The 20,261-nt window shown below is 42.5% G+C and overlaps 4 protein-coding genes and 1 long non-coding RNA gene across 5 annotated transcripts; 3 read left to right on the top strand and 2 right to left on the bottom strand.

Moving 5' to 3' along the window:
* Nucleotides 1–5: 5 nt before the first annotated feature.
* Nucleotides 6–863, top strand: LOC145705092 (serine/threonine-protein kinase Nek5-like). The gene is made up of 3 exons (XM_081782546.1): nucleotides 6–67; nucleotides 111–359; nucleotides 401–863. Exons 2-3 carry the CDS (start codon nucleotides 143–145, stop codon nucleotides 715–717), a joined length of 534 nt encoding a protein of 177 aa, XP_081638672.1. The 5' UTR covers nucleotides 6–67; nucleotides 111–142; the 3' UTR covers nucleotides 718–863.
* A 1,212-nt stretch (nucleotides 864–2,075) lies between these two features.
* LOC145704828 (uncharacterized) lies at nucleotides 2,076–2,521 on the top strand. Its single transcript, XR_014134500.1, has 3 exons — nucleotides 2,076–2,192; nucleotides 2,234–2,285; nucleotides 2,331–2,521. It is a non-coding gene; the product is annotated as an uncharacterized LOC145704828 (long non-coding RNA).
* A 209-nt stretch (nucleotides 2,522–2,730) lies between these two features.
* Nucleotides 2,731–7,260, top strand: LOC145702101 (uncharacterized). Its single transcript, XM_081779310.1, has 10 exons — nucleotides 2,731–4,910; nucleotides 4,948–5,102; nucleotides 5,147–5,502; nucleotides 5,548–5,882; nucleotides 5,927–6,160; nucleotides 6,591–6,739; nucleotides 6,781–6,854; nucleotides 6,939–6,988; nucleotides 7,048–7,154; nucleotides 7,197–7,260. The coding sequence occupies exons 1-10, from the start codon at nucleotides 2,763–2,765 to the stop codon at nucleotides 7,249–7,251; spliced, it is 3,663 nt and encodes a 1,220-aa protein (XP_081635436.1). The 5' UTR covers nucleotides 2,731–2,762; the 3' UTR covers nucleotides 7,252–7,260.
* A 186-nt stretch (nucleotides 7,261–7,446) lies between these two features.
* LOC145702100 (uncharacterized) lies at nucleotides 7,447–8,275 on the bottom strand. The gene is made up of 3 exons (XM_081779309.1): nucleotides 7,645–8,275; nucleotides 7,556–7,602; nucleotides 7,447–7,515 (listed from the first exon to the last, which is right to left on the bottom strand). The coding sequence occupies exons 1-3, from the start codon at nucleotides 8,198–8,200 to the stop codon at nucleotides 7,447–7,449; spliced, it is 672 nt and encodes a 223-aa protein (XP_081635435.1). The 5' UTR covers nucleotides 8,201–8,275.
* A 5,447-nt stretch (nucleotides 8,276–13,722) lies between these two features.
* Nucleotides 13,723–15,961, bottom strand: LOC145704819 (uncharacterized). Its single transcript, XM_081782290.1, has 2 exons — nucleotides 15,533–15,961; nucleotides 13,723–14,644 (listed from the first exon to the last, which is right to left on the bottom strand). The coding sequence occupies exons 1-2, from the start codon at nucleotides 15,795–15,797 to the stop codon at nucleotides 14,040–14,042; spliced, it is 870 nt and encodes a 289-aa protein (XP_081638416.1). The 5' UTR covers nucleotides 15,798–15,961; the 3' UTR covers nucleotides 13,723–14,039.
* Between the last annotated feature and the right edge of the window lie 4,300 nt (nucleotides 15,962–20,261).

The raw sequence follows: 20,261 nt of genomic DNA, 5'->3' as shown, positions 1-20,261 counted from the left end.
TATAAGAAGATACAGACACTGGGGAAAGGAGCATTTGGTGAAGTAGTTCTGGCAAAGCGATTAACAGGTCAATTATTGACGTTTTTTTATTAATAATATTTTGAAATAAGATGGACAACAGGTTGTCGTGAAAAAGATAAAAATGAGTAAGGATAAAGAAGAACGAGAGAGAGAAATCAAAAATGCGAAAAAAGAAGCTGAAGTACTAGAGAGCCTCAACCATCCGTATATCGTGAGATACTTGGACGAGCTTGAATGCAACTCTTTCATGGGGAATTCTATCAAAGAGTTTCGTATCGTGATGGAGTACTGCGGAGGTGGAGATCTAAGAAAAACAATTGATGCAGCAAAAGAGAACAGTAAGATACTCTCTTTGTGCCACTAATGAGAAACCATTTAGATGTCAAACTCCATGATGATCAATTGTGGGGCTGGTTTACTCAGATCAACATGGCCTTAGAATACATTCACGGCAAGAACATCATTCATCGCGACATCAAGCCGGAAAACATATTTTTCAAAAAGGATAAAAACATTTGCAAGCTCGGAGATTTTGGACTTAACAAGACCTTGGGTGATGATGTTACTTCTACTGTAACAGGATATGTTTTAGTTGTTTCTTTTCTTCTGATGCATCTTTCTTTTAATATCCTTAAAAATAGCAAGTGGTACTCTCGCATACGTTCATTACGAATTTTTCGCTGGTGGAGAGGCTAAATTTGGTCGTGATTCTGACATCTGGGCAGCTGGAGTCATTCTCTACGAGTTGATCATGCTCGAGCATCCATTTTTGACCGATGAAGTCAAGAAAAAGAAAAATGTAGAATTAGAAATGGGGCAACGAATCGAGGCGCTAGAATACAAACCGGTAGAAGGCAGCGTTGATGCTGATCAGATCATCAAGGGATGCTTCGAATTGAGAAAGAAACGACCGACTGCATCTCAGATTCTTGAGCATCCAAGGCTTGTTTCTCATTATAAAGTACTGTTGTTTCTTTTCTGCCAAATTGATCAATGAAAAATACAAATATCAGAGTCAAGCCAATCTACGACAAACTGAAAAACAAAATGGAACCCGGCTACGATTCCACACCCTCCAAGTTTCCGTCAAAACCTCCTCTTCGACACATGAGTACACTTCCTGAGCAAACTAAGCATGAACAACATGATCTGCCCCAGCGAATAGGTTCATCTCCAAATTTGTTGTCTTCGTACGAAAAATACGATATTTGTTTTGGAACGCCAAAAGCAAATCATGACGATTTGCCAAAAAAATTAAGAGGTAGGGTTAGTATTTAGCTCGTCATTTTACTTTTTTAATAAAGAAATGGAAAACCAAAGACGTCAGTTCAAAGAATCCTACGACGCCCATCACGAACAAGGGAATCAATTCACCCGAGAGAAACAAGAGCTCAGAAGACAGCTGGAAAATGAAGTCAACTACTCGAAGCGATTGATTTCCATTATGCAAGCTGAAGTTGCTGACTTGGAGAAATCCCTGTATTCTAGCACAGAATTAGGAAGACAGTTGCCGGACGATCTTCGATTATCCGATTCTCAGGTAAAGAAGCAGAACTTTATTTTTTTTCACAATTTTCAGACAATTCATGAAAGACGCGAAGTCGCGAACAATATTATTAGGAACGCTTTTTAAAAGGATTAGAATAAGAATAATCCTTAAAATGAGCTGGCTCAAAGCGTATGAGACGAACAACTCTCCTGACAAAGAAATTCGATGATTGGAACAGTACTCAAAGAAGCCTTGGCGAAAAAAATCGAATGCTTACGGAGCAAGAAGTCGAGCTTAACCGCAATCTCGCAGTAAGACAAGCATGTTATTTGACGCTCAAATACTGATTAACATTTAGGGGCTTCAAGAAAGAATTAAGAACAACTTTGAGCCTGGAGTACTGGACAAGTTTCAACGAGATCTAAGTGATGCAATTCAAGGGAGGCCCAAAATTCCGCCAAAACCCATGTTTCGGCGGCAAATATCAATTAACGATAGATACTTCAAGATGGATTTCACACCAGAAGTAGAGTAAAAAATGGTGTTTGATGTAACAGTTGTTTAGAGAAAATATGGATCGATTTCTGAAAATGAGCTTCATCGACTTCATGATACCTCGGCTGATCTGGAAGTGATCAGGCAAACATCAATTGAGCTCAAAATACGGCGTTCTTCGTCAAAAGTTGTAATCATTTTTGACACTTGATGATTTTTTTTTTCAAGAATGGAACACGCTTCATGAAATTTGTGAATGACAGGATTGAAGATCAAGTTGGTGAGTTGTGGAATGGCTGAAAGTTATTTTACCAACTTACCTTAGAATTGATCAGTAACGAAAAAGTATTCGTCGATGCCGCAAACGCTCAATACGAAAGGACCGGCAATTTGCCACGAAACGCAGTCGAAATTTCGGAGGATGAATTCAATCAGGCAGCTTATGACTGTGGAAACTTGCACATTCGATAATCCTTTCGATAATGAACATGGAAGATAAAAGACTTCAATCTTACAAATAAATAGCAATCTCCTTGAATTATTTTTTCTGGTTACTTTTCATATTGCCACATAAAGCAATCTTCTGAAGTTTATGAAAACCGCGCGCTGAAATGTAAAGACCCTAGGCACACACTCGAGCCGATGAATAGTGAAAGGCAAATATTTAACAAATGTATGGCTTGCACTGACCAAAAAATTAAATTTGACAGGCGCATAGAGAAAAAACGAAAGAGATTTTTGATTTTCTTCGCGGAAAATGCGGTCGATGATATTCGCACTTTCCGCAGTGCTTGGGTTGGAGTCTTCCGTGTTTTCAGAAAAGCTGACTCTGACGAATAGCCAGGAAGGGTCAAAGTTCGGAGCGAGCTTCGACTTTTTCACTCAGAGGAAAAATGGCGAAGAAGTGGTCAATTTAGTCGTTGGAGCTCCAAAATTCAACGTACAGCCGGGCTACACAGGTCGCGTTTACAGTTACGAAATCGACAGACAATGCACAAGCGAGACTTGCCACGAAAGCCCGCTGCTCTTTGAGGCGGATCAGGGGACGCTGATGAATAATATCTTTCGAGGAATAAGGGAGGAAAACCTCTTGGTACACAATAAATTTCTCGGCGCCACAATTAAAGTCGATGATTCTGGCGCTCTCTGGTTTTGCGATCCTAGAGCTACCGCGGCTGCGATGTGTGATCGTCGCGATCATGAAGATTTGGAAGAAGGCGAGACGAGATGCAGAACTCTCAAGAAAACTGAAGACATGCAGAGCTCTGTTGAACGACACGACTTCCCGATTGGGTCTTGTTATTATGTCAAGAACATCAAGGACCAAATTGACGGGCTTAAAAATGGAAACATCGATTCCACCGCCATCAACTGGATCTCCCCTTGTTTCACTTATTTGACCCCACTCTTGCCCACGGGCGGTCATAGTTTACCGACTATCTACTGGAAAAACGGCACACAAGAATACGGTCGCTACGGTCGAAACTATGACCAGGGTATGATGAGCATGAGCTGTCACTTTGGAACATCTATCAATGAATTCGACAGTAACGTCTTCGTCGGAGCACCGAAAAATCACAATCAAGGAAACACCTTCGCATTCAACACCCGTGAGTTCCCAAGCAAAGCTCTCCTGATGGTCGCTGGAATGCAGCAAATCGAAAAATCCATCACCAAGAAAAAGTTCTTGAGCTTTTCAAAGCCAGAATATTCCAGCGAGTCGATGACACCAGACTTCATCAAACGAAAAGAAGCTGGAGGACGAAGGGGCTCAAACGTTGGTTCGATCAATATTGGCGGCGAAGATTTCTTGCTAGAAGTCGAAGATCGTGGTTTGAATGACCAGCACAAGAGAACTGGATGCGTCAACTTTCTGAAATTGCAGCAAGAATACGAATGGGGAGGAGAGATGCCCAAAAGTTATCAACAATCGAGTGAAGCTCTCGAATCAAGACGAACAAGAGTCTGCGGAACTTTCTCTCACGAGTCATTTGGATTCGCGATTCAAGTCATTGATATCAACAACGATGGACTTGATGACCTGATTGTCGGAGCTCCTCATTACTCGGAGAAGCGAAAGTACGATATCGGCAGAATCTTTATCTATATCCAGCGAGATGGCAAGCTAGATGACATCGATCCGAAAATTCTCCTCGGCGTTGATCAAGAAGGAAGATTTGGATCTGCGATAGAACACGTCGGTGACCAAGACGGTGACGGATTCAACGATGTAGTCATTTCCTCCCCCTATGCAGCCAATGAAAACAACTCACTTGGCAAACTCTATCTCATCTACGGAGGCAAATTTACGATGAAAGCAGCTAATGAGGCCTCCGCTGAAGATTTTTGCCTTTTGGACAAAACTGATATTGGCGAAGTCTCTGGATACTCCCCAACTGGGGACTTCAAAGCTCTCGGATCGAAGATGAAATACAAAACTGGCGAAGATAACCAACTCTTTGTCACGGCTGGAGAATCTGATATGATTTACTTATTCAACTTGAAACCGATGTTTAAGCTTGAGCTTTACTGGGGCGATCAATCCGTCCTTGATCGGGAAGCAAATCAACTTCGAGCTGAAATCTGTGTGCGTTTGACTGACAAACCCGTCGAGGCACCGAACTCTGTTACGGTCGAAGTCGCAATCCAGCTGGACCCAAGACTCGTTGGAGATGTCATTATGCAGAAAATCGAGATAAAAACAAGAAGATCATCAGAATTCTGTGAAGAAATCTCGGTTGAAATCAGCAAAGTTCTTCAAGATTGCAACACAGGTCCTTTTGAACTAGCAGTTTTCGAAGCTAAGTTGAACATCAAAAATCAACAAGAAATGTTCGGCTACACTTTTGGCTGCAAGAGTCGGCTTCCAAGACACTTTGTGGAAATTGAAGGCGATGGCTCAAATGTAAGTTATTTTTTCGTACGTTTCTGATTTTTTTCAGACGCCGAAAATCAACCTCGATGTCGAAATGGACAAGACAGAGACGACGGTGAAGAGTATCAATGTACCAGCTGAACGGTTGAATGGGCAATTGACGGTGAGATTGGATGATGCTCTTTTGATGCGACCTTCTCTGATGATGGAGTTCGAGGAAGGGTGAGTAGTTTTTGTTTGATTCTCAATCATTAATTTCTGCCAAGGCAATTGAGCTTCGACATGACCTCCGATAACGACTGGTACGTTGATGCTTGCCCAAATGATTCTTCCTGTGGAAACACTTACTTCGGTCGCAAGTGCATTTTCAAGTCTCTTGGATTCGCGATGAACGAGGGCGATCGCCAAAGAGCAAATTTCGCATTTGACGTCAAAGCAGATGGAACAAGCAAAGAACTTGGATACTCAGCCAAGCTCTTTTCTTGCGGAAAATGTCAAGAAATCAGAAACTGCGGCGGCACTGAGTGCTCTTCTTCGATTACAGTTGTTCAAGAAAAATTGCTGGATAAGAATACTGCGAGATTGAGCGTCTCACCTGATAGCTCGTTGTGTAATGTCGACAGTAAGTGGTTTTGAAATCGAAAAATCGTAAACGATCATTTTAAAGATGATAACGAAACTGGAGCCGAAATCATCAGCATCAGTGTTTCTTCCTTGATTTCAGGCGTCAGTCCCGTCAAAGCCGGAAACTTGGCCGTCGTCACAACAATAACAGAAGCTTATATTTTCGAAAATCCTTGCAAACAAGAAAATGGAGTCGTTTCTGGAACCCTCACAATGCGAAAACCAACCTGTGAAAGCGAAAATGGCAAGTTGACGATCAGAGTTGAGTCTGAACAAGATCTTCTGCCTTCTCTCTTGAGCGAAGTTGAAGTCAATTTCAATCTTATGAAGAAGCTGAACACTCCCGAGTGTCGAGAAAATAGCACCATAACATCCGAGGTAAATAATAAACAACATCAACCAAAATAACGAAAAACAATAAGATGATCATATCGAGTCCGATCCTTGACAGCGACGAAATCGTTGAACCAAAATCAGTGAAGCTCATCCTGACCAACGCTTTGACAACAGCAGAAGCAAAATGGTGGATTGTCATTGGACTCTGTGGATTTGTACTTCTTCTAGTGGTGCTGCTTGTAGTGTTTAAGACTCACAAGAACGCTCCGCCGGAAATGCAGTCTGCTACTACGCTCAAACCAAAAGCAGCTGAGGAACGGGTTTATAGAAACCAGGATATTTCAATTTAGTTTTGTTTTATTTTATCATTCATTAAAATAAACCTCAAAAAAGACGGCTCTCTCGGCTGATGGGACAATGAAAGATTATAATTTCTCATAAGTTCAATGCTCGTGAAAATTGTTCCCTAACTGTTTAATAAAAAAAAGTAACCAAGTAACCAGGGCAGAAATTACGACTTTGATAACATGACATTTCCGGCCATAGTTTCCATCTTAGCTACGAAAATAAATGCTTTCAACGGGCATCTGGTATAAGCCCCGCTTTCTAAGAATCGATGCAAAACAGCGATAGGAGAGATATAGGAAGATGGCAGAACGGCAGAGCTGCAAGGAAAGTTTTAAGAGAGACAATCAACTCAGAAACCAAGTGAATAAAATGAACGATTCCCGGAAAAAAACTTATAAATAGCAACTCATTATCAAAGTCATCCATATTGTGCTAGAATTTGTCGCATTTATATGCTGCCTAGTAGCCGTTTGCGATGACAACCACAACCATGGATGTTTTCATAAGCATGGTTGGCAATGGCCATTTGCTTTTGCGACCTGCTGCATCAGGTACTAGATCATTTTCATTAATTTATTTCAACTATTGATAGTCTAATTTGGTGGATATTTTCGATTATTCTTGGGTTCTGTAAATGTTGTTCTTGGGGTGGGCAATCTACCTTTGTCAGGGATAAATACATAGGGTACTTTCTGCGTATTTTTTCTTCGGAGGATTTTTCGAAAAAATTACGAATAATATCCCTAAAAGATATGTTCATGTGGGGACTCCTCTACCACTTCGTCTTTGCATCTTGTTGGGTTGGTTTTCAAGACAAATTTAACAGCAGAAAACCTTTAAAATTGTTAAATATGAAAAGATAACTGTCGCCAAAAACAGTGCTCCTCATGTTTCCGCGAACTGCTTCTGGTGGTTTGACTTCTGTGTCTTCGCATTTGAAGCTATTCAGATGGCTGGGCTGACCGAGTAAGTTATCTCTTTACGATACAAACTAAAAAACGACTTTAGCACTGTTCAAGTAAAGGGCATCACGGATCAAGGCGCTCCGAAAGTGAACAAATAAAAACCCTGCAAAATAAAATGACCCAATCTAATGTATGGATTTATTTTGATACAGTCAAAGCAGGAAAAAGTCTCATTCATCTGCCTCAACGCTGAATTTTCTTGACTCTGCATAAGGTGGCGGGCTCAGAGAGTCCCGTGGCGGTGCCTTTATCGAGGTTTTGAATTTCTAGCTTTTTATCCATAGAGATCAAAATCAAAACCATTCCTGTGGGACTACGGGTAGTTGTTGAGGAACCGTGTGGACGGAATATCCATTGAAATTCTTATAAATCGTTATTTATAATAAATCGAATAAAACATACTTGGCTTTGATAGGTTGTACCCTGCGGAGGCTGTTGATAGACAATTGCTAGAGTATTGAGTTAATATAAGAGCGAGACATGTTGCGAACCTGTTGGCTGGGTTTGTGCAGGTAAGTAAGTGTGCACAACAGGCATTGTATTGCAGCCTTGAGGGTTCGAAGCAACAAGTGGTTCTTCCGATGCGGCGTCAAGAACTGGATCCGTGTAGCAGCACGAACCTTCCGCCATACAATTACAGGGCGATCCCGTCACATTCGCAAGATAGTATAAAAACGACCACTGAATCATAAAGCAGATAGCTTCTCCGACAAGAAAAACGGGATAAACGGTAAAATCATTATTCCACTTCAAGGAAGTAAGCATTCCTGTCATAACAATTAACCAAAAATACACCCCAAATGATAACGACATTGTTACGTACGCCATAATCGCAACTCGTTTGAGAAGTATCTTGAAATTAGTACTATCGGAAACTTTTGAATATGAAATGCCCATGGATCCAGTTGCTACTCCGAAAATTCCGATAAAGCAGCCTGTTCCGAAGGTAAGTGTCCAGTACCAAGTTGCCAGGGCGTCCATTCTTTCAAGGAATCGAAAAGCTTTTAGCAAGAAAAAAATTAGCAAATTTGAATTAGACCCGTTCATAATTTGAAAAATTGAAATGATAAGAAGCTGCACGCTGTAAAAGTGCAAAACATCCTGCAAAGTTCTCTTTTTCTGTATCTGGTGGCACATGTCTTCTCTTGGCTTCAAAGCGTGAGTCCTTACTCTCTGTCGAGTTTATTTTTTTTTCCTCAGAATGACCTTTTATTCTGACATCTACTTGTGCTCAGCGAGTTTTTACGACGGTTAATAATTCTCTGTTCAAAACAATCATCATCAGTTTTTCTTTATTATTAGAAAAAGGAATTATATCAGATTCATCTTATCAGCTCATAATGGTACTTATTGTATTGAAATTCTTCGCTGAATGAGAAGATCGTGAAGGAGAATCCATTAAGAGGACCACAGGCGCTTGTGAAAAGTTACTTTTAGATCATAAAAGATGTTAAAGTTACGATGAGGAACTTTTCCTTATGAGCAGATTCTTGTTGGAATAAAGAGAATTTGATACGCCCTGAACTTTCAGGCGATTAATGACTGTCATTTCAGCTGACAGTTTCAGTTCCTTTGCTCTTTGAAGCTTTTCGATTGACTTTCATTGGATTTTGATAGTTTCGATATAGTAATAATGCTAAGGGGTAGGGTTGATTAGGGTTAGCGTTAGCGTTAGGGTTAGGGCTGGTAAAGGGAATTCAATCCATTCATAAATAGTAACTAAATTCTGTCCGCCGACACAGATTTCGTCTCCATTGAAAACGACTGCTCCCCCATTCGAAAAAGTCGGCTCACTTTTTGAGTTCGGAATAATCGCAAGTGGCGATATAAATGGACGATCAGAAGTGTCATCGATCTTCCAAATATAGATGTATTTGTCCATCTCCAGCCCAGTTTCAAATTGTGCGACGAGAAAACCATCGTTTGAAATCAAGGAAGAGATCTTGTATCCTTTCTTCGTGAAACCAGCCTTCTTTGCCAACGTTCTAACGTCCAGCATTCCAAGATAACCGTCAAAAGTCCCGTAAAACAGCGATTTATCATTTGCAGTTATTTTCGTGATTCCTTTTCCGAGTTCCAAAAGACAGTTTTCATCGAAATATTCGCCATCATTTCTGATCTCATAAGAAATAAGCGACGAAATCGTCCCAACAAACATCTTTTCCATGTCCCAAAAGCAGGACAAACTCATTATCGGCTCGTGAACTCGGATTTGATTGAGTAACAGTCCACTCGGCAAGTTCTTACCATCGGTTTTAAATTTTTGGCTTATCACTATCTGCAAGTGAAATTTCAAACCGAGCCAAATGAAAATCGTTTTTCCGGAAGAATTGGAAGCGACACAAGTTGATTTATGAACTTGAACGAATTTAACGCCCGGGCAATCGGTCAATCTGCAGATGAATTGGCCGTCAGAACGGGCGAAAATGAGAATAACTGCTTTACGCTTACAAAATTAAGAAGATAATACCGATTTTCAGTCTTTTCAAGCGCTTCCTACATGAAATCTATCGACAATAACCGCAATATAATCATCAGAAGCGTCGATTCCAAGTGGTTTGATGGTGTTCCCTTTTCCTAAATTTACTGTCTTTCTCCAGAGTTATTTTCAGGCACATCAAGAGTTCAAAACATCAACTTTCGAGGGTTCTTTTCTTCAAAGGAGATAATATCATATTATTAATATGGGACAACTCATCCTGAACGCTTTGAGGGCGTTGCCCCCAGTTCTGTCGTTGCTTTCGAAAATATCCATTGATCCTTCTTCCAATTTTCTCGCAATCTAATGATTATGACGATTCTTCTATGGCATAACTCTTCTGGAGCACTATTTATTTTATTAGTTACCTAAGAGATTATTCGATTGAAGTTCGTCATAGTCGCAAATCTTCAACCGTTCCACTTGCTTCCTCCACTTTTCATCCTTAGTTTTGGATAATTATAAGCGCAGGAGAATATTCACTTTCGTAATATTTATTAAAACAAGAGCACTTACGACTGATATCGTTCTCAATAGCCCTTCCTTCCACATTCTTCTTGAGATATTTATATCCGCCCACTGTTTCGATACCTGCCCGACAATCAACAAATCCGAAAATTCCAAGTAGCTAAAGATGTTCTCCGCAATTTCGCGCAAAAAGCCTCGTTGAGCGAGTTCACCAACAATGTCCACCTTGGCTTAGCAACCTGTGTAGAAAACCTGAGTCAGGGTCTACAGATCTAAAATGAAAAGCCGCGTAGCGGCTTTTTTAAAGACGTAGCCGCGAAGCGGCTTCGCAGATATAACTTCCTTGACTAGCAATTGATTTCTGAGCAAAGCGGCTTCGTTTATAAAAAAGCCGCTACGCGACTTTTCATTTTAGATCTATAGACCCTGACTCAGGTTTTCTACACAGGTTGCCGAGCCCAGATGTCCACTTTTTGGATGTCTTTTCGGTTCCAAATGTATTGATGAAAGTTGCCTTTTTTCATGATTTTCTCTTTCCCCTTTTTAGTCCTAGAGGTGATAAGCTACGTATCTAAGGACCGTGAGAAAAATTAACAAAAAAAACTTTGATTTCCAAAATTTAATATTCGATTTTGGGAAGATTTTGACACAGTGCTAAATTTACAAAAATTGCCATGTGATCCTTCCACCTGAAAAAAAAACTCTAATTTTGCAGCAATTCTTGATGCTGAAACTGGTGGTGGTGTCGGCAGGTGTGCGCCACCTGTAGCGGGCAGATTTCTTTTCTCCTTTGCGATTGGCGCAGTGCGCCTAATGCAGCTGCAGCACCAACAGCCCGCATGGTGCCGGAGCCTGCTTGCACCACCTTGAGAGATAATCAAAAATGTGGCCAAATAAGTGCGAATCTGGAGCTTTTTTTTCCTTTGAAGTTGCATCCCTTTCAAGTTCAACATCGCTGAATAAACAGATTATTTCCGACTTTGCCAAGATTTTTGATTGGAAATAAAAATTTATGAATTAGAAATTTGTGATTTCAAATCGTACTTTTACTGTAGCTGTCGAAGATAATTCTAAGCTGATTAACCATTTGGCATAAAAAAAAGTTTTCGTGTTTTACGATTGCGGGCTCCGCGGAGACGGGCGGTAGCTGCCACTCGGTCGCCTGCAGAATCCTTGGGCACACATGCAGCATCCAGGTCGAGCGGCGGCTGGCGCTGCCCAAACGATGTGACAGGTGCACTCAGTACAGGGGCCGGAATGAGCTCCTTGTGTGCGTGTGCCCGAAACGAAGATGCGCCGCCCTGCCGCGCCTCGAAGGCGCCGTTATCACTCTTATCGCCTTAGATTTATTACAGCAAGGGTAAAGTTTGTCCTCGTTAGGAGCGACAGAAGCTGGAAGGAAGAATACAGCTTTATAAGCAATGAAAATCGAGCAATCGCGCGCACTCTAGTGCTTATGACAGCGCAAATTTACATCGAGGAAAGCTAAAAGGACACAATAAATCAACGCTGTTAAATCAGTTCCAAGTACTATTGGAACAGCAGCTCCCCAACTAGAAATGGATCTTGAGAATTTGACAGGTCTTTTGAATAATGTTTTGTTGAGCCAAAAATTCTTGAGCGAAGACAGCCACCTACATCGAAAAGATTCGCCCCAAGACGCCTTTAGAAATGATAGCCACGGGTGAGAACCGATATCGTCTGTGAAAACAACGAAAAACATGTGAAAACATGCTCGATAAAACGATAAATGATCATTTCTGCAAATCACGGGCTTTGGTAATGAGTCCCAAAATATGTGACGAAAATAGGCGCCTAAAGATCGACGCATGGTCTCGTCTATGGAGAATTTCCGTTCAGGCTGGATGGCATATTTCGTCAATTATTTCGACAGAGAAGAAGTTTATTGTGGAAATTAAAAGATGGGAGATTTTTTGATGCTTTCTGAAACTCTCATCAGTGATAATGAAATTTGATTCTTTGAGTCAATGACTGAAGAATTTGTAAAAGAAGGAATTTGTGTTGCAGAATCATGTTTCATCTCGACCGATGTGGCGAAGGAATGCAGATCAAAATCGATGGACTGGCGGCCGAAACGCATTTCAGCTCTTCTCTTCATCATTTCCGTTGAGTTGGTAGCAGCTGAGAACGTGGCGGCTCATTCTCAGGGAGAGATCAAAGACGCCGCCTCACGTATCCGATACTGGACTGACATCTACACTTGTTGATCGATGGGAAAAGAGGTGATGAATAACGGCTGATTGTTTGATAAATTCAATAAGAATGCTTACTTTAAAATGGAAGAAACTGAAAGGAAAGCAGTTTTGGAAGCTTGGAATCCGGAAAGTTGGAAGTTGGATTTTCTCCGGCGCCCGTTCGGCACCACTTTTGGCCACTTGAGCCATTTGGCCGTAACTCATCAGGGACAGGATCGCTTAGGGCGGCAGCTTCGGATGGATGCATTGCGCCTGTGCAAGTTGCGCTCGTCTGTTCAAACAGCGTCGACGCCAGCCAGGTTGTCCTCTTCTTAATCCAAACACAACAGATCGCTGCAGTCATGGCAGCTGTCACGGTGTCACCTCCAGCCACCTCGTCCCTGCCGAGATTTTCTATCGTCTCTTCCAAATCACTCCGAGCTTTGATAATAGACTTTGCGACCTTGGGGAGGGTCGTATCAAGCGCCAGTTTGTTACTGTACCCAGGAATTTGAAGAAAAAAGCAGTGATATTTACGAGCCGATTTGGCATTTTAATCCGGTAAGCATTTATATTTAGGCCTCGGACGTAAAAAATCATCACCACCAGCCGGTCGTCGTATGGTAACAAGAGTAGGCTCATTCGAAAGCTCTTAAAAAGGACTTTCTGTTGGGCTTATAAAAAAACTGGGCCCTGCCCTCCTTTTTCGAGATATTTGATTTTGAAGATAAGCTTCGAAAAATATTTTTCAAAATAACTCGTAACAGAAAGGGAGGGCCCAGTTTTTTTATCAGTCGAATAGAAAGCCCTTATCAAGAGCTTTCGAATGAGCCCACTCCTGTTCCCGTACGATGACCGGATGGTGAAAATCGTCTTTTTTACGTCCGAGGCCTATTTATATTCCTCAAAGTGTAGGGGAGCAACAGCTGCAGGTGCGGCGCACTTACTACCTTCTTCAACCCTTTTTCCAGCGAAAATGCATATTAGTAACTACAACAGCTGTCTTTGTTTCTTATTTTGTATAAAAATTTGAATATTACTCAAGCGGCGATTGGGATATTATATAAAAGGACATCTGAGTTTTGAGAAATTCTCAAGGAACCAAGTCCTGTGATTGCGTCATAAAGAAGAGAGGCTCCTTGACAAAAGCGCTCCATCTGAAGCATCCATACTGTGAGCTCCATATTTCGGCTGTATTTGACGCCACAGCTGGCAGATGCTCAAACTCGCACCACCGTCTTTTCAAAATCGATTTGAAGCCCCTAATTTTGCCCGAAAACACTCAGAAGCCATCCCTCAGATAACTGATAATTGATCATTTATACATGCTTCGTTAGAGCTAATATCAGTTCGACTAAACGTTTATCAAAATTGTAATCCTGCAAAGAACTCTCAAGTCGCTAGCTTCCGTTGTTTCAATTTTTTATTAAAATACTGTGTCTCAGCGAAACTGCAGCCGAATATAATAATTGTCAAAGAAAGCGAATTTTGATGAAATAATCTTAATAAATCTGCGTGTTTGTTTTTGGTGAAACAGAAAAAAGAGCGTAAATGGACAAAAAAATGAACAGATTCAAAAGCTGGATGATAAATTTTTTTACAATTCTAAGTGGAAAATTTTGACCTTTTTTGAAGTGATGTTTGAACTAAGTTTCAGGTACCAGGTAGTCATGTGAGTGATGAAGCAATGTTGCAACGTTAGCAGGTATAGAATAGATAATAAAGATAATTATTGGAGGAAGATTTAGTCCTTTCCACGGCCCTTTCTTCGGGATCGCGCGCGGCATTCCATCTGCAGAGTCTTGGTGCACTCCTGAACGCACTGTCCAAAGCTGCCGTGCTCGGTGTCTCCGGTAAGAGCGGTGAGGGACTTGATGTAAGTGCTGGCGATGCGAAGAATGGCCAGTTTTGACAGCTTCTGGTTGTAGGAATAAGTCGGAATCGCCTGGCGCAACGCGTCGAAAGCAGTAGAAATCGTGTGCACCCGTGTGCGTTCCCGAGCATTCGCAATCAATCGCCGCTCTCGGCTCATGTTTTTGTAGTTCTTGCCGTTGACGGAGCCGCCATCTTCGGAGTCGGCCTTCGAGGGAGTTTTCTTTCGTGCTTCTGGCGCGGGCGATGTCGACGCGGCGCTGGGAGCAGATGAGATCGCAGATGAGGGCGACGGGGCCATCTGGCTGTGTTGAAAAGATGTCGACGTTGTGGACAAGGTAGTCGCAGCGGCGGCAGCAGCAGCCGCAGCACGTGCACGCTGCAGGGACTTGGCCTGGTTGCGGATGATCATTGGAATGTCCTCATCTTCGTCATCTGATGCTTTTTCGATTTTGACGACTTCGATTTCTTGCGCTTCTAAAAGATCAGCTAGAGTCAGTTTATCGTTGATTATAAGGGGTTGAAGAGTAGTTAAATGGCCAATTAATTTGGGATAAAAACGGCTAATCGGCAAATTATATATGTATTTTTAGCGAGCTTGTGATCCGAAGTCTATTGTTGTATCGGGCCCAGATGGAAAATGGGTGAAAACAGGGGCGGCTGAGCCCAGCTGGGCGCAGCATAATTAGCTGGGAAGGGCTTTGCGCACAAAGGAGCACAAGGCCCACTTACTGGCAGCCTTGTGGGTGTAGTTGACACCCTGCTGATGGATGACATTGGCAGAATACTGTGGAAGCGGAGATCAAAGCGGGGGAAAAGAGTTTTAATACCGACACTATTGGAGGTAGCGCGGCAGCTTGATAAGTCCCTATCATCAGCCGTAAAACTGTGGGCCCCCGCTGCCAGGTGCCAGGGATAAAAAATTGATATTAAAATCGAGCCTCAATGAGTTTTACAACTTTCGAGACGTCAGACCCTCCCACCGAGCAGCTGGCCCTTCCCGAAAGGAAAAAAATGTTGTTGTCGCTGAGAAAGAAAAAGCTATCAGCTGGCGGGTGTCTTTTCATCGAAAGATTTTTTACGGGCAGTATAAACGGCAATGTCGTTGAAAACACTCGATGCAGTGGAATGTCAGTTTGTCTAATTATCAAAAGGTGGCTTGAAAGAAGGTCCCATCCCTTCGAGAAAAAATTCTCGAACAGCTGAACAGGCGAGCTTTGAAAGCAGCCTTTCAACTCTAAAGAGAAAGCCGCGACAAAGTTTTGAAGTGATTCTATTTGCTCAGGTGCGTGCCCAAACGTTTCTCGTGTTTTTAGGATTCAAGGGGAGAGGAACTGCCAAGGGGGGATTTGTGCTTTCGCTTACCGTTGTTGTGAGGGAGACGAGCTTGTTCTGGAGATGAGAGCTGGTCGTCGCTCTTGGGGGACTCGGGAGAAGCGGGCTCGAGTTTGACGCATTTGGCGGGAGAGGAGAAGGTTGAATCGTGATCGTTCTCGGAGCTAGCGGGGGAATCTTCGGGCTCTTGTGGCCTGCGGCGAGTGATCGAGGGCTTTCTCTTGCGTTTCCTGGAAACTGGTGTCGCCGGAGCCAGATCCATAGGTTGCGGCTGGTTCATTACACACAAGCTCATCGGTTCTTCTCGAAAATCTCTTATGTTCTTCTTCTTTCAGTTCTCGTTGATTTCTAGAAAAGTGGCGGCGAATTTTTCTTGGTAGCAAAAATTGAAAACAATTTTTTTTTTCTTCGACTTGTTATTCCAAACAAGTGTTAGATAATGAATGGAGCTGGTGACTTCCTCCTATTATGTACAGGATGCGGGAGCGCGAGGAGAGCATCTGTTTCGGGCGCTGTGGCGCGCTCACCAGGCGCTCGGGAGGCGCAGCTCGCTTCGACGGGACCCAAAAAAAACTGACAAGTGGCCTGGTGGAAAGCCGGTGGAAAGCTGGTGAACCCGGTGGTTGACCCAAACGGCAAGAATGCGCATTGAATTTAGATTTGTTGTTAAATTTCTATGACATAAATATTTTGAAGGTTTAAAGCGGATAATAGTTAATTTTACTCGATAAAAGATCATTGCTTGTATTTTAACTTTGAAATTAAGGAATTCTTATTTTGAGTATCGTCGATTTCTTTGAATTCGTGAAGCCGAAACGCACGTGTTATTTTAATGATATATCCAAAGTGGCTTTTGTTTTCTCCAAAACGGAAAAGGAAAAATGTGGTGCCAATTACGCAGATGTTGTTGGCCCTGATGCCGATTTTCAGTAGTCTTTGGGGCCGCTTTATCATGAGGCGATTTTGGAGCCCAGATCTTTTAGGGACGCTTGGATGGCTACGGAAGTAGTCGTTTTTGCGTCGCCGTCGCCGGCACAGCTGTCCCGGCCTTACAGATGCCGTCACTGGTGCGCTTTTTATTCATGAAAGCCATACACACAGATGACAAAGACTCCACCTGGGGATTGTTTCCATTCATATTTTGAACAGCTTCGCTAAATTTGGAAATAATTTCTTCGGTGTTTAAGGTGCTCTGGAATTTACCGATCTTTTTAAACCACATCTTGGGGAGAAGAAAGTTTAAATTAAAGGCTCTTATTCAATAATTTCTTTATAGATTCTCATAATTTTATTGTATCTAAGGGAATATGGCTCGATAATACAATAGATTTATTCATAAAATATTCTTGCTAAATCTATATAAAGAAGTTGAAAAGCGTCGGGGAGTCATAGCAGGTGTAGGATCAGCTGGACGCGAGGCGCTTTTGGGAGAGATATGAGTTAGTTGGTGCTGCTCCGGGAGAGCGCGAGGCCCGTCTCCACGGCTGGAGCCACTGGTGGTGCTCTAATCTGTCAGCTGGGCGATGGAAATAGCCTAAAGCAGCCCGGCTCAAGTGCTCGATAAGCGATATTTGCACAGCACGGCGGCTCCGACTCTCCAGCAGCTGACAGAATCGCATTACGCCAGAACACCAGAAAGAAAAAAAAAGGAGCGCCAAGATAATATTAAATTATAATAAAATATTCGAGTACAAATATGCGCCGAATCCCGACATATGTCAAATCATCTGGAAAAGCCCAAGCGAGTATTGAGTACCATCAGCCTTCATATTCATTTATCGCCTAATTGCCATCCATCTACATAGAATTAGATTCAACATGGGAAAACCGAACACAATGAGACTACCAAGAATCTATCCCAATACTCCTAGCGTTCAAATTGGCCCGCCAAACAAAGTCCAAGAGAAGTTAGCTCTGTGAAGCTCTTCGCAGTCAGGTGCGGTGCCAGCTGGTCGAAGGTGTCAACTATTCCGAGGCCAACACTAATGTGTGAAAGAGAGCGGCCTGTGCCTGATTCTTGATACAAACATTGCTGCCGATTCTCTTTGATCCAAGAGATGATCCACTAGTTCACATTTTTCACCAAAATTACTTCGCCTTTCTGAGAGATTCTAGGCAGGATTCCTTGAGTTGGCGTTTATTGAGAAGGATAAAGATTGAATTAGTCGTTATATTGTGATCAAAGCAAGCTGCACACGCAGGTGGCACACTTGTGATGCCCTTAGCTTCGTTCAGCTTCTCGCCAAAGAAGGCTATTTTCCTTTCTCAATTTTCCATTTGATGTTTTACTGAGGTGCTATCAACTTGTAAATATGATAGAAAAAAGGTAGGTGCCACGAGAAATTTAACAGAAAATCAGATTGAATAAACAAGCGTCTTAGCGTCTCCCTGGGAGTTACTTGTGGCAAAGACGACATTTTCGAAGGGCTCTCGAAGCGAGTCACCTGTTTGGTTATGACTGCGTTTTGGCAAAAAGGTGAAAGAGCGCTCAAGTGCGTAGAGGAAGGGGGATAGAAAGGCCATCTGGGCCACTTGGACAGAGATAGAGACCTGCTCTGGGAGAGAGACGGGCCCGAGGCGAGTGGCTGAATGAGACAACGGTCCATGTGTGCAAACAGGTTGTGCCACAAAGGAGCGCTCTGTTTAGACAGGTTGCGAGTGTGCCCAAAGGTCAATGCCTCGAACTCAGCTGGAAAGTCGTTTCCTGTTCCCTGCGGGCAGTGCTTGATCTCCACTCCTGTATCGACAAGATGAGGAAACTTTCAATCTCCGAATTCTCGTGTTTTTCGCGGATCATCGTGGTATTTATATTGATCATAATTTCATATCAAGTACGGGCAAAGCAGCTTGTGCACCTTTTAAATGAGATTATTGTTATGTTTTCGTGCAAGTTGCACCATCTGACGAGTTCTTGGCACTTGACTACTACTCTCTTTGAAGCAGATGTCTGCTGCCGGGCGGCCTCGTTGTGCTGGTGTTCTTGGTGCTGGTGGTGGTGTAACCACGCGGTGCCGCTGTCTTGGAAATGAGCTGCTCCAGCTGACGCAGCTTGCCCCAGCAGCTGAAAATTGAAGGCGAAAAAACGGCTGTCCCGAAGTACCGGTAGTAACAGCAGCGAAACATGATCACATGCTTATTTACATCTTTGAAACAGTATTTAGTCAAAAGAAATGAGAATCAAAAACACGGGTCGAGTACAGTACTCATTACCATATTGCGGAGGTAACTGTCAGTCTGCGCTAAATATGCTCAGCAGTAGCTAAACTGTTAGTTTACTACTCTGACTTCTGCTAATCTCGGCGCGCGCCAACTGTCGAGCACCAGATTGTTCATCACACAGCAGCACGGCCGCGTTGATTCACTCCGCAGAAGGCACAAAATGGGATGAGCCCGCGCCAAAGCGAATACTCAACACCTATTTATAGATAGTATGCTTATTTCTATTTTGCTTTGGACTGATAATGGCTAAGCAACGAGCTTCTCCTTCGTTTCCAAGCTGTCTTGTTTTTAGAAGTTTGAGTTCTAGTGCTTGTAATCTTTCCAGTAAACAAGAACAGTAGTTTTGACTACGCTCTGACACTAATCTACCCCTAAAATCTCGATCAAATACGGGATTAGAGCACTACGGAAATGTACTTTGGGTATTGCAGCAATCTACACGCTGTCTGATTTGATAGGCTCTCGACGGGGTTTCCCCTTTGTTTGACCAAATTTGTGAAATGGAAAAGCCCAGCGTGGTATCAAGGGAAAGCTTGGGGATTGATCTGTCTCCAGCTGCGCCTGGGCCACATTGATCCTTCCCAGCTGACTGCCAGCGCCCGACGAGTAGAATTTGAGAGCCAACGATGGAATATCTCATGTTTTCAAAGCACGAAATTTTCTTCCCACTTTGCGAATAAATTTTTATTCATTTAATAATTCTAATTTATCGACCAACTTGAGTTTGAGTCTTTCCCTGATCCACAATTTGGATACAGAGTGCAGGTGCTTAGCAAATACAGATAAGGGTCAGATTGAGGACAAGCTGAAAGATGGTGGAAAGCCCGAGCCGACCAGCATATTTAACCAGGTTCCGTTGTACAGAAGGTGGCAAGGGTATAATATACGACTCAGGTGGCAAAGAATCCCCCAAAAATCATTAGTCATAAATTCATTCAATTTTCAAGGTGACAATCTCTTTCTTTTGCCGATATCTTGGTACGAATGTAGATATAAAGCACTTTTTTCAACGGTCTCTGAACAAAAAGTTCACATCTGCCGCTATCATACTCAATTATGGAACTTTTGAGGCTTTGGGCTTTGTTAAATGATAAAATAATTGCTTAGCAATGTAAAATAATCATATTTTTTGCCGCTCTTTACAACATAATCGATCAATTATTCCTTCCAGGCTTAAAATAATCCCGATTTATTAATCCAGCACAATCAATTAAAAGTAAGGCGAGCTTTTCTAGGCCGCCCAGCTGAGTAAACTCAATGAAAAATCACTTCCGCGGCGGAGCATCAAAGCGACTCTCAGGGAGCACATTCAAATAGAGTCAGCGGAAAGTGGCAACTTTTGATCCAAAGCACTTTTAAACGCACCGGGCGCAAACAACTTTATGCGCAGGGGTTGCATAGCAGAAGGGGGTAATTGCAGGAGTGGCGGTGCTTTTTGCTTGATGCGAGAAAATTATCAGTATTTTTGAAGTACTGATAAAGCAGTAATTCGATAATTACAAATTTACAATCAAGGACTCAGTCGCTAGTCATCTGCGCA

This window comes from Oikopleura dioica, chromosome PAR (assembly GCF_907165135.1).
Source record: "Oikopleura dioica chromosome PAR, OKI2018_I68_1.0, whole genome shotgun sequence".
Taxonomy (NCBI): Eukaryota; Metazoa; Chordata; class Appendicularia; order Copelata; family Oikopleuridae; genus Oikopleura; species Oikopleura dioica.
Note: the sequence above shows the minus strand (reverse complement) of the source record. Positions and strands in the feature narration are given on the sequence as shown.

Excerpts from the sequence above, each read along its gene's own strand:
- LOC145702101 (XM_081779310.1), top strand. The coding sequence starts at position 2,763 with ATGCGGTCGATGATATTCGCACTTTCCGCAGTGCTTGGGTTGGAGTCT. Across the intron at positions 6,161-6,590 it reads CAAAAGCAGCTGAGGAACGG|CAACTCATTATCAAAGTCAT; the intron begins GTTTATAGAAAC and ends ACTTATAAATAG. Across the intron at positions 6,989-7,047 it reads TCGTCTTTGCATCTTGTTGG|ATAACTGTCGCCAAAAACAG; the intron begins GTTGGTTTTCAA and ends AAATATGAAAAG.
- LOC145704819 (XM_081782290.1), bottom strand. The coding sequence starts at position 15,797 with ATGAGCTTGTGTGTAATGAACCAGCCGCAACCTATGGATCTGGCTCCG. Across the intron at positions 14,645-15,532 it reads TCGTCTCCCTCACAACAACG|AAGCGCAAGAAATCGAAGTC; the intron begins GTAAGCGAAAGC and ends CTGATCTTTTAG.
- LOC145702100 (XM_081779309.1), bottom strand. The coding sequence starts at position 8,200 with ATGAACGGGTCTAATTCAAATTTGCTAATTTTTTTCTTGCTAAAAGCT. Across the intron at positions 7,603-7,644 it reads TGCACAAACCCAGCCAACAG|CAATTGTCTATCAACAGCCT; the intron begins GTTCGCAACATG and ends TCAATACTCTAG. Across the intron at positions 7,516-7,555 it reads GTACAACCTATCAAAGCCAA|AATTTCAATGGATATTCCGT; the intron begins GTATGTTTTATT and ends ACGATTTATAAG.
- LOC145705092 (XM_081782546.1), top strand. The coding sequence starts at position 143 with ATGAGTAAGGATAAAGAAGAACGAGAGAGAGAAATCAAAAATGCGAAA. Across the intron at positions 360-400 it reads TGATGCAGCAAAAGAGAACA|ATGTCAAACTCCATGATGAT; the intron begins GTAAGATACTCT and ends GAAACCATTTAG.